Source organism: Hetaerina americana, unplaced genomic scaffold, assembly GCF_022747635.1.
Source record: "Hetaerina americana unplaced genomic scaffold, ioHetAmer1.1.p SCAF_1, whole genome shotgun sequence".
Lineage (NCBI taxonomy): Eukaryota > Metazoa > Arthropoda > Insecta > Odonata > Calopterygidae > Hetaerina > Hetaerina americana.
The window spans coordinates 38,764,198-38,776,224 of NW_027286069.1; the positions used below are offsets into that span (position 1 = coordinate 38,764,198).

The window sequence follows — 12,027 nt, forward strand, 5'->3', positions numbered from 1 at the left end:
GTAACTGCGTCGAACGCCGTGGTAACAGCGAAGTAAAGTGGGGTGGGACGCAGAATGAGAAATCTCGCCGCACGCGCTAATTTTAGCGTCCGCACTCAGTTACACACTCGAGGCGGCGCTCACCGTATGAATCAACCCCAAATATTGGGATCTTGGAAACCCTTCCACGCGCATCCTTGAAAGCTCACCTTATTGGGAAGCCTACGCATTTCTCCAAGCTGCATTTATAAGAGAAGCAGGATCCCATATGAGCCAGAGACGGCCAGAAGCCCGAAAGAACTAGTTCCTTCTCCGCATTCGGATTTCTTTCAACTTCGGTAAGTAGAAACCTCGTTACGAAGGCATTTTCTTGCATTATTACAGAAACAATGGCGTATGGGAAACGATCGTCATTTTACCAGAATTAGCAAAACTTCACGAGGTACAATTTTTGCGCGTCCCTATTCAGCCAATGTTTCGTGGATCCCGAAATAATTTGGAAGAAGTGTAAATTACTTCTTTTCTCACTCCTTAGTTTGTTTTAGCAAATTTCATCCAAATGCGCTCATCATTATCTATATTGGACGCATCTTAGCGAATAGAATTAATATATCCATTTTTTGAAGTTTCAATGTTGTTGAAAATCATCTACATGATCACGTCACAACAGAGTTACTTTCTAGAAAGTTACACATTTCTTTCTTCTTCTAATACTTTAGGAAATAATCTGAAATAACTTTATACGATTCCGGAGTACCCATTTCATTATAATACGATATTTTATGCTAGATTTCACAGTTATTTCACATATACTTCCATATTATTTTACCAATTATTCAAGTAAAACCTAACATTTTTTTTAGGAAATGTCCATGCTGCCCTACATTTTTCGGGACTGGTATGATGATACCACAAGTGGAATTTCAGCCAGAAGCATATTTGACCAAAACTTTGGTCTAGGCCTTCGACATGATGACCTTTTTGTGCCCTCCCTTCGCTCTCGCTTGCCCGCTGTGCGCCCCTCCTCTTATTTCCGACCCTGGCACCACTTCTCACGGCAAACCAGTGGAACATCAAATGTGCAAGTGGATAAAAGTCAATTTCAAGTAATATTAGATGTGCAGCAATTTTCTCCCAATGAACTGTCTGTGAAGACCGTTGGAAACACAATTGTTGTGGAAGGGAAGCATGAAGAGCGGGAAGATGAACACGGATTTGTTTCCAGGCACTTTGTGAGGCGTTATGGCCTGCCCAGTGATGTTGAAGCCAAGGAGGTATCTTCCAGCCTTTCATCAGATGGAGTGCTTACAATTACAGCACCCAAAAAGGTAAATGAAAACTTTGAACATTTAGTTTGTTATTGTATTTTCAGTGATTGTGGTAAAGCTTTGGAGTAACGATTAAAACTAATTATTTTTCTTAGACCACATTCAAATGTTTCAAGTAGTCCAAATGTAATACAAAAATAAAATCATAATAGTAGATGACTAACATTAAGTAGGTTTCATTCTAGCAACTATTAGTATTTTCAAGTAAACTATCTAAAAGGATACAACTTCCTCTGAAAATTATTACAGCCATCAATACATGAATTTTATTGCTTGAAAACTTATGAATTGCACAAACAAATGCATGATTCGTTTTTAAAAGAACTGAAATATGAATAAATTATTAAGTATGAATTAATTGATTATAAAGTACTTGACAACATTTGTTTTTTTCCAGAATCAGCTTCCACTAGAAGAAAAAGAGAGAATGATCCCAATCACACAGACAGGCATGCCAGCCCTGAAACCCATTTCGACTGATGAAAAAGGTGAAAAAACACATGTGGTGGAAATTGAAAAGCAAAAAGAGTGATGTTCTTAAAATTATCATTCCTTGTCTCATGGAATGGTGAGGAAATATTCATGTCATTATAGTGTGAAATCAATCATATGGGTTCATGCAAAGAAATCATACATGTCTTTGATATTAAGTTGGTGATATGAATCCCATTGCATTATCTGTTTTTAAAAAATAGATTAAGATTTCATTCCATTTCATCACTTTACTTTTGTATTTATTGACTATTATGTGCAAGAAATAAATTGGAAACTTTGCTAATTTTATTCCTACTCAAGCAATTATCAGTAACTATATTCCCCCTCTATAACATATCATCCTCAAAACCATGGCCAACATGGTAATAAGCTAATAAAAGAAAAAGAAAAGGAACATCATATGCAAGACAATTATTTTTTCATGTCATAACATCAATATCATACCGAGTCATATTATATCGACTATTTCAAAAAGTTCTTCTTTGCATAATTAAAAGATGTAGGTGCCAATGATTACATCAATTTGTAACTTTGACCTTAACTATAAACTATGTTAAGCCACAATTCAACATATATACCTAACTAATGACAGAATATAATATAGAACAAAGCATTTACTGAAAAATTCTATTGGCAGCACATCCATCAGGAATCTGAATATAAGTCTTACTACAATTTAAAATTAAGCTACAACTAAGGAGGATGTCTTAGGTGCAAGCCACCTGGTGTTGGTCTTCATTAAATGAAAATTAAAGTATTATGTGGAATTTCCATGCTTCCTCTATCTCGAGTGATAGAAACTAAATTAGTAGCTTGTAATGGCAAAAATACTCCGCATTATAATTTACAGCATTATGGCAAAAGCTCACTGCATAGATGAAACAGCAATCAAAGTCTCCTGTAGCCACACTACACAATTCATGCTGGACTCCAATGTCATCATAAGTAAGATCAAGCAATAAAACCAATGAACATACCTAAATATCATTGTTAAAATAGATCATATATTGCCTTTCGCAAAATATAACAATTGAAACAAAAAATAATTGGTGATGAAAAACTGACTTTTCATTTTATCTATCAAATCTGCATCTATACACTATTCCACAAGCAATTGTAATGATGTGTGAAATGGGTTGTTAGGTCACCACTCATACTGCATCTAATCCAATATTTTTACAAACACATGGCACTCCGTGATTAGCTGAAAATGCAAGTAGAAAGGAGGTGGCTATACACATCAGTCATGCAATACTCATTACACAAATGACAATTGTTATGTTATTAGTCACTAATTCACAGCCTACTAAGAAGACAAATAAGGAAACCCATTGATAAGGGCTGGTTCACATGTAACATGGTCATCAATTATAAGGTAGCATTCTGCCCATGCAGTACCGGCAGCTAACAAATGGTCACATTAAATAAGAATAAAATTTATATGAAAATGTAATGGATCCAAATTGAATAAGCTTAAATATTCAGATGAAACAGTGCCCTGAATTCTCTCACAAATCTTCTTCAACTCATTGTACATAGATAAATATGCCTTTTGTGGTATAGTTAGATGTGGATCCAATGTATTGAAACTAGTTTCAATGTAATGCCTAATGTTCAAGTCTCTGGAATTTCAAGGCATTCTCAACTCTCTAGTCTTGAAAACTATGTAATGTATTAAAAAGAGTCATTGAATAAGTTCATCAGTAGAACACTACAAATGTGAGTTTTTTTTTATTGCTGTGGAACAATTCCACCACATCAAATATGGAGCCACTCATTATACCAGTTTACCAATTAATTTTGGATCATGCCCTGCCTCAACACCTTACAAATTTATTTGTTAGCAAAACAAAATATACCAGCAAAGTTTTAAACAGGTAAAATACAAAACAGGTATGCCATATAAAAATTGAGCCTATGTAAAATTTCCTCAATCAATGGCACTTTCATGATCATAGATTTTTACCAATGTTTATTTCTGTCTTTCAGCAGCATTATTTTCTATTGGCCCCCAAATAAGCAAATTAGCCTCCTGCTAGAGTTTTAAATGTTTTTATGGCTGAAATGAGACCATACCATTTTTATTAAAAAATAAAAACCTATCCCATCAACATAACATTAACCTTGGGTAATATTATGCTGATGAGAAAAACATGACCTTCTAAACATAACAGTTTCAGGCTTAACTTTCTGGAATTCCTTCATGATAAGGGTGAAAAAAGAAACTTTGCACTTTCACATAAAGAAGTCTTTATGTGGTAGTGCAAATTTTTTTTTAACCTCAACATTGACCTTCTGTTTAACCATCAAGCACATTCTAACTACCAAGTGGGCACTAACAACAATCGACTGCATTAGGCAAATGCCCATTTGTTTAAACATGGCTGCTATGTAATGCTGGACTGGCTTTGTGTTCATGACCATTATTTTGATACATTATATGAATAGTATTTAATCAGAATATCTTATTCCTTTGTTGCCCTCATAAATTCATAATGAAAAATAATACCTCAGTAACTTTACGGGCCAAGACACTATGCTACTAATGGAGGGTTCTAGTTGCTAATTCTAATTGAATGATATATTCAGTACAAGATTTTCTGAAAAAAATTACTACTTTGCCCAAATTTCTGAAAGAAAACCTTAGTCATACATGATATCTTGCATCAAGGGTAAGTTTAAAACTAAAGTGCATCAAGCACTAATGACAAGACTAATGTTGTACTCATTTATTTTGAAAAAAAAATCAACAAAAATGTATCAAACAAAATTCCATTATTAGCTGTTTATTGATAAAAGTGCTCTTTAAGTGAGAATGAGTCTCTCTCTTAACTCTTCTCTTTACAACTCCTTGAAATTGAATGAAGAATTAATGTTGTTTATGAATTTCTCACTTCAGCACCAGAAATATTGTCTGCTGACACATTTGGGCATTACATTACTTCTAATATGATAACAAATTCACAATCAAAACAAAACTTTGTCTTGCAGTTTTCTTTTAACTCAATGACTTATTACAGCAAAGGTGGTCTTAATTGACCTCAGGTTGGCCACTGAATAGCAGTCATAATATAATAATGTTAATTCAAATAAGATTCTACCACTACTAAGGTATTAATAGCTACCTTGATCACTATTTGAAATCTACAACCTAAGTATACAATAATTATCATAGTCTTAATTACAGCATATTACATAACCACTCTAATTCAAAATAGGTCAACTCCCCATTAATTGTCAATAGAAAAATAATGTCAATTTCATCCGTCTCGCCTGAATTTACCTAACTTTCCATCCAAATTAGTATATACTCTTATTAAATAATGATACTCGCTGAAATATTACACACAAACTAATTAAAACCTAGAATCCACAGCAATAAGCTGAATTTGTATTTTCTCTATTTTATCTCAATGCTGACATAAAAATTGAAAATCCTCGGAGGGCCTCCACTAAGTTCTTCCCACTTTGGGGACAAGATTTCACTTATTTCTTTAATATGAAATGCCATCTTAGTTTTATTCTTATTCCCCGACTTCTTGCACCCTGAAAATCTTACAGCAGCTACTGAAATAACAAATTAACCAGCTGCAGGTCTGGAACTTGATTCGAGCATGATCTATCCCAATTCTGTAGCCAAGGTTAACTTGTACTACACCCTTGTACTCAAACCACAGTGCTCAAAGGATTCCCATCTATTATTTGTGAGCTCCATTCACATTTATTCTAGCTTCATATAGATAAAAAAAAATTCAAATTTTCCTAAACACAATCCTGGACTATATCTTCCCTCAAAAAATTGCATTACATAGTCATTGCATTATAAGGTCGTAGACCAAGTATTAGATTCAATTCTAGCAGCAGCATTATCTGAAAAAATACCCCTAGCATATCATGCCAAAATGGCTATGATTGAATGTCCATGTTTGATATATCTCAAGCTGCCCACTCAAAGACTAATTCTAAATGACATGTCATGCCATATGCAACCTAACTCACCAGATGCATTCAATTTATATTAAATATAAGCTTTCTAACTCAGATCACATATGATGTAATCCATATCCACCTCAAGCAAGCATTTACCATTTTGTGAAAATAAACTTGCAATGACAAATTATTTAAACAGGCTTAAGAACCAATGGGTGCATTATCAACAATTAATTCACTTAAGTCTCAATCATTTTTCTTACATGGGATCGAGTATCTATTGAATTATACACCTCTTTGTTGTTAGGAAAGAAAATGAACGCATTAAATACCTACACTCACACTAATTGAGAGTACTCATCAAAAATGCCACAGTATACAAGAACTTATATACACCAATCATTGAAACTACTTGATTGAAAAGCTTTCCCTTTCAGAGTAATGGGGGTCTTAACTCGGCTATGTAGTCACCAAACGAAACATTAAAGGGGTAGTATATATTCATAAATGAAATTTCAAGGTTCAATTTATGATATTTATTGGATGAAAAAAATACAGTGAAAATTGAACAATGTGGGCACCAAATCACAACTGTAAATGCGAAGTGTCCTCGAAGTTACGATAAATGGAATAAATTACAAAATACATTAGATGCGCACATCTAAGTCAACTTCAAAAGACTTGGGTTGACAAGACAAACTCTTGAATGAGAAGATCTAATACGATGTATTAATACAATAGCTACCAATAGTGAAGAAAGTCTAAATTGATATAGTACCTACCTACTAGGTTACTTCACTATAGTAGCCCACAACATTCAACCCAATTATTACATTACTTTTGAGTAAAAAAGCTTTTAAACTTAAATCAGTCTTTCAATATGCAAAGATTCACAAATACAATGATATCAACATAATACGATATAACGACCCTCCCGAAATAATGAAAACTTCGAATAGAATCCACCTTCTCTGAAATTACTCTTTGCGGGCTTCACCCTCTCCAAGGGGGCTGCTTGAAGACTCTCCTTGTTTCACTGCAGGGGATCCGGTCTGTGTTATTGGAACCATTCTTTCATTCGCAGCGGGCATGGGCAATGCCTGTATAAGGAAGATAAGAAAATCGAAAGGGCATAACCCACCGATAGATATGCATACAAAAATTATTCAGACAGGTGCAGAGCTTAAAAGAAGTTCAAGTGACCACTACAACATAGTTAAAAAATAGTACGTATGCAAGCGAATATATGCAGTTAATAAGTAATCAAATCAAAACAGTTCTAATATGCCAGTAACTTTGAATGCACAAGATGAAGAGCGAGTAACCTGTTACTATTTAAAACTTAAATTACCTTAGGAGCAGCAATGGAAAGTACGCCATCTGAAGACAGAGATGAGGTTACTGTTTCCGGGCGGATTCCATTAGGAAGTACATAGCGCCGAATAAAATGGCGAGATACAAATCCATGCTCGTCTGGTTTCTCCTCATGCTTTCCTTCCACAATGACACAATTTTCTACAGTTTTCACAGATATTTCATTCGGACTAAACTGTTGCACGTCCAGCATTACGTGAAATCCATCTTTGTCGGCCTGAACACTTGAAATGCCACTCTGCTGCCCTGCAACGTGACGCCAAGGGCGATAATATCCCAACTTCACTAAATTAGGGACTGGCTGATACAAATCGTTGACCCTCATCCCCAGCCCAAAATCTTGATCGAATAACCGCAGAGGCCTTTCCATCTCATCCCAGGTATTGCTCAAAATGAATGGTAGCATGGACATCTGAAATCAATAACATCAAAATTATCAACTACTGTTAACTGACTGCAACAGCATTCACTTAGCGCGCATACTTCTAATAACTAATAAACACTCGAGACAGACGCACCTTTGCACGACAGCCACCCAGACACAGCTAGCTTCCCTGTACTCAAATTACCCGGCACACTCCGCCGCTCGCTAGCAAATCGACGGGAATAGGGTAGGTCGGGTTTATAAAGGCAGCCGTCAGTGACGTCACAGAATCTAGAAGAATCTCCGTCGTCCTCGGCCTTTCTCGCGGTTCTTGTTCGATCTCGGCTGTTCGGGCTTCGCCGGCAGCGTCGTGCCGAGCAGGGCGTTGGAAGCTTAAAGGAGTATGTAGAATGCAGCGAAGTATTCTCGAAATTTCGACGGTGTACTGAGTTCTAATTGTCTCCCTCATATTGATATCGCGACTGACTAGTTTTGTACTCAATGAAAATACATTTTCACCGTTTATGATTTATGTGATATTCACTACTTCGTAGTGACCATTTACTTAATTATTTAACTAGTTGAAGTTAACATATTTAAAATGTTTTACCACTCATAGACATTTGAACTGCAGTTTTGCTATCAAATGTATTGTCATGGTTCAGTGTTTTACAGCATGAAATAATTACAAGTTTGAATTTGTGTGTCTCCAGTGTTTGTCGTAAGGAAGACGCAAATTTTGTGAACAGTAAGTTAAGAAACTTTCTGGTCCCTAACCAAACGTGAGTTAATTACCCTTGCCAACTAAGACAAACTACCATCCAGACAAATAATTAAAACCGTTACGTGCCACTTAATTTTACCTTCCGTTTCTCCTTCGGTAATTAATGTCGTTTTCCGAGACAGCTGTTTCTGGCAGTTTCAATTACTTGATAATTTTCAAATTCTTATTTCATCCCAGGGGTTGTCGCTCAATATGCCTCCAGCGACCGTCTGAATGATACTTTCATTGAGTGTTATTAACAGTGTTGCATTTCTCATTAAATCTTAATTGTTTTGTTTAGTTCTTAAATTGTTGATGGCACTCGGTCATTGTTTAATTTATTTTGTTTCTATATGTACCCTGCAAGCCACTGCTAGAATATGTGGCAGGGGGTTAATACACGCCAGACTAATTTTTAACCTGAAAATGACACTACCGCCGTCGGACAATGGTATTATTATCCTTGATCGTTCGTGGATAAAATGACATCTTAAATTAATCTTTTCCGTCACTTGTTAGCTCCAATTTTATTGGCATGATCTGTCCTACCGTAGTACGATGGGGGTAATAATACATTTTCAACATCACTGCTGAAGAGACTTCCTTCCAAGTTATGCTAGACTTTCCATCTGTTATTTAACCTTCGCGCCGTGAGTGATTCCCACCCTAGCTGCTGTTATATTTTGGCTACGCTACTAAGTGTATCATTACAACGTTTTACCAGTCCAGCTCCTCTACGATGTATGTGGCCCAATGCGGCAATTAATCCCACTTCGTGAGGATCCCATATACTAGCAGCATATTCTAAAGGAGGCCTAACCAAGGGCAGATAACATTTCTATTTGACCTTTTCATCACATTTACCTATTACTCTTTTAATAAATCCTTATTTTTTGTTAGCGTGTCCACATATTCCCCGCATGTGTTTCACTCATGAGAGATCGTGCATTGAGAACGCTCACGTTATTTACGCCCTGAATTATTTGTTAGGCTATAGTAGTTTACTGTACGACTTTTTCTGTGCTGGTTTTCAACGTGGTTGTTTGACATTTCTTACCATGTTCCACTAGACTATTTCATTGCTAATTTTGTGGACAATATTTTCCAATTGTTTCTTGCATGTTATTCATCAGCATATGCATATTATCCCCGTGATGATCAGATTTTTTCATTACTTCAAAATCAGTAAACGCATTAATTTGCGGATTCGGCTGAGATATGTGAACGTTTGTTTAGAATTTCCAGGACAATGCTATATCATTTTTTCGTTCGAGTGGTGAAGATGTGAATCTTCGCATCTGCTTGGGAAGTATTCTTTTTCTTTTGAGATGTATTCATCCCTATTTTAATGGCATACCATGGTGATCCTTCTAACATAATATAGGATACTAACAATTTTTCTCCAGCGATCTTCGGGCGAATCTTGTGACTGGAAGGATGTATGATTATGTTTGTGACTGCCACTGCCACTTACATCAGTAGTATTTAATATCACTAATTTTGTAAAACTTGTGTCGCATCACTTAATACCACCTGCTTCCAGAATATGCCTTTAAGCATAGGGGATGCTACCCCATCATGCTAGTTATCTGAACTTAAGAGTACTGAATGATTGGATTTTTAGTATTATATGTGAGCAGAGTGCTTTCCTCTAGTGCTCAGAGCAGCTTTTCAAGCAGAGTATACATACTCTGCTTGAAAATCTGCTCAGAGCACAAGATGAAATTTGATACCACTGTGAATCATGCCAAAACTGAAGGGTATGAAACTGGTGCAATTAACCACACCAACCCAATCCCCCCCACCTCTATATGTATACTTCTGTTTGAGGGTAGTACATGTTTATAATCATGAAATATATTGTTCATCAATTTTTCAGGGGTGTGAAAAAAATTAAAGTATTAATGAGGTAGAATACAGGAATTCTCCGGCCCAATGCTGGCATTTTAGTCGAGTATCATTGGTATTTATTTATTTCTATATGCAAACTAAATGAATTTGCCTTATATATAGCTTTCTGTGCATACCTAACGGAAATATGCCCTCAGTATTCATTATTAACTCTGGGCAATAAACGAAGCACATATGAGATTTAGCTTCAACTCATGGATAGTTTAGAGTTTATTTTAAATCTTTATGCATAAAATGGCATTACAGTGATGTGATTGGGCTAGAAGAATTTCAAATTTGATAACAGAAATAACGATACTATCTCAAAACTAGTAGCATAATTCAATCATATAGATAGAACTCCACACAAATACACCATTCCTTCTGATGAATAAAGTTTTACTTGTAAATCAGCAGAATTGCTTGAGGCTTATTCTTTAGTTTCAGAAGTGTGCAGATTTTAGCCTAGTCTGGAAGTAATTTTGAAGATTTATGTTTCTGCCAGAGCACATCATAGTTTCCCTTTCATTGTTCCTAAATACACTAAAACAATGATACTAACCATATACATAGGTTACCACCAAATTTTTGGCAATTTTTGAATTAAAATGTTCAAATTCGTTCACTTTTTTGGCCATCGAAACTTTTGACCCCAGGTTAAAATTGACATGAAGTTCTTTTGTGAACATTATTATGTAATTTTAAAATCAAATAACTCCATAATCTCTCTGATACAAATGATGAAAAGAATGACAGTAACATTACATTTCTCAATTAAATTTGGAATTTAAAATTTTACCAAGTGATTCATGCAGGTGGAAAAATATGTGATAGAGGGTTAAGTATTCATTCATGTCTCCTCGACTCCATAGTACACCTGTAACTGCAATTTGACATGGTGGATGGTTTCTTTCATAATCAATAAATACTTGAGCCATAAATGGATTTTAGCTCAAAGAAATTACAGTTTCTGGCTACAGCAGCATAACTTATTCTTATAAGTTAGATTACACTGAAAATTAATCAGACCAAGTGCTCTTCCTTAAAGCTATTTTAAAATGTTAAAGCCCTGTTTCAATTGAACCCAAGAAGAGCCTTTTATTTACAATAAATCTGGTAAATGGTAATTCTAGTCTATAAGAAATGATTTAGGAAGATTTTCACTCTATTTATGTTTCTATGTTTGTTGTAGAATACATTTAATTCAACTCAGAACAAAGGTGAATTGGTCCCAGGTCTTACTCTTGGGCTTAGAGGTGTTGCTTGGATGCATTGCCATTGACAATATATACATTGAAATTAATACAGTAACTTTGGTCAAGAATAAAGGAGGAGGTGTTAAGTAAGTAGGAAGAATAATTCAAGTAACAATTTAGGGTCATGAGAAAGTGTTCTTCACACTTAATTTCAACTTACATTTTCTCCACCACTTTGGCCACTTATTTTGATGATTCCCATTTCTGACTTAAACCTCATGTTGCCATCAAATGTGCCATTCTTTTTTATTATTTTTCTCGCAATAGTTTGGAATCTGATTTTCATTAAGTATTATTTTTATCCTTGCTTCACCAGCTACAGGTATAAGAGGATCTGGTCCTAATATAACATATTTCCGCTCAAGATACACTTTTTCTACTCCAGTATGTGTTCTAAAATCAGTCTTGTGTCTTATTGACCAGGATATAACATGGCTATAACTTAGACCTATACCTGGATATAACTTAGACCTATAAATGGATATAACTTCGACCTAGAAGTACTAACTGATCTGCCAGAAAAATAATGACTTTCAAGTATTTTTTCCCACCACAGGCAGAGAAAATGGTTGCCTTGATTACAAATTTGTTAATATGGCTTTTGAATCGGTAACAAGCACAGAATTTTAATATTTTGTTGAAAGTATT

At 35.2% G+C, this 12,027-nt stretch overlaps 2 protein-coding genes across 2 annotated transcripts; one reads left to right on the forward strand and one right to left on the reverse strand.

Annotated features, from left to right (window-relative positions):
- Window positions 1–211: 211 nt before the first annotated feature.
- On the forward strand, window positions 212–2,090 carry LOC139690860 (protein lethal(2)essential for life-like). Its single transcript, XM_071588469.1, has 3 exons — window positions 212–317; window positions 843–1,307; window positions 1,705–2,090. Exons 2-3 carry the CDS (start codon window positions 846–848, stop codon window positions 1,837–1,839), a joined length of 597 nt encoding a protein of 198 aa, XP_071444570.1. The 5' UTR covers window positions 212–317; window positions 843–845; the 3' UTR covers window positions 1,840–2,090.
- A 4,163-nt stretch (window positions 2,091–6,253) lies between these two features.
- On the reverse strand, window positions 6,254–7,758 carry LOC139690872 (protein lethal(2)essential for life-like). Its single transcript, XM_071588495.1, has 3 exons — window positions 7,625–7,758; window positions 7,084–7,518; window positions 6,254–6,832 (listed from the first exon to the last, which is right to left on the reverse strand). Exons 2-3 carry the CDS (start codon window positions 7,516–7,518, stop codon window positions 6,710–6,712), a joined length of 558 nt encoding a protein of 185 aa, XP_071444596.1. The 5' UTR covers window positions 7,625–7,758; the 3' UTR covers window positions 6,254–6,709.
- Between the last annotated feature and the right edge of the window lie 4,269 nt (window positions 7,759–12,027).

Coding starts and splice junctions, on each gene's coding strand:
- LOC139690860 (XM_071588469.1), top strand. CDS start 846: ATGTCCATGCTGCCCTACATTTTTCGGGACTGGTATGATGATACCACA. Junction 1,308..1,704: donor CAATTACAGCACCCAAAAAG/GTAAATGAAAAC, acceptor GTTTTTTTCCAG/AATCAGCTTCCACTAGAAGA.
- LOC139690872 (XM_071588495.1), bottom strand. CDS start 7,518: ATGTCCATGCTACCATTCATTTTGAGCAATACCTGGGATGAGATGGAA. Junction 6,833..7,083: donor TTTCCATTGCTGCTCCTAAG/GTAATTTAAGTT, acceptor TTCCTTATACAG/GCATTGCCCATGCCCGCTGC.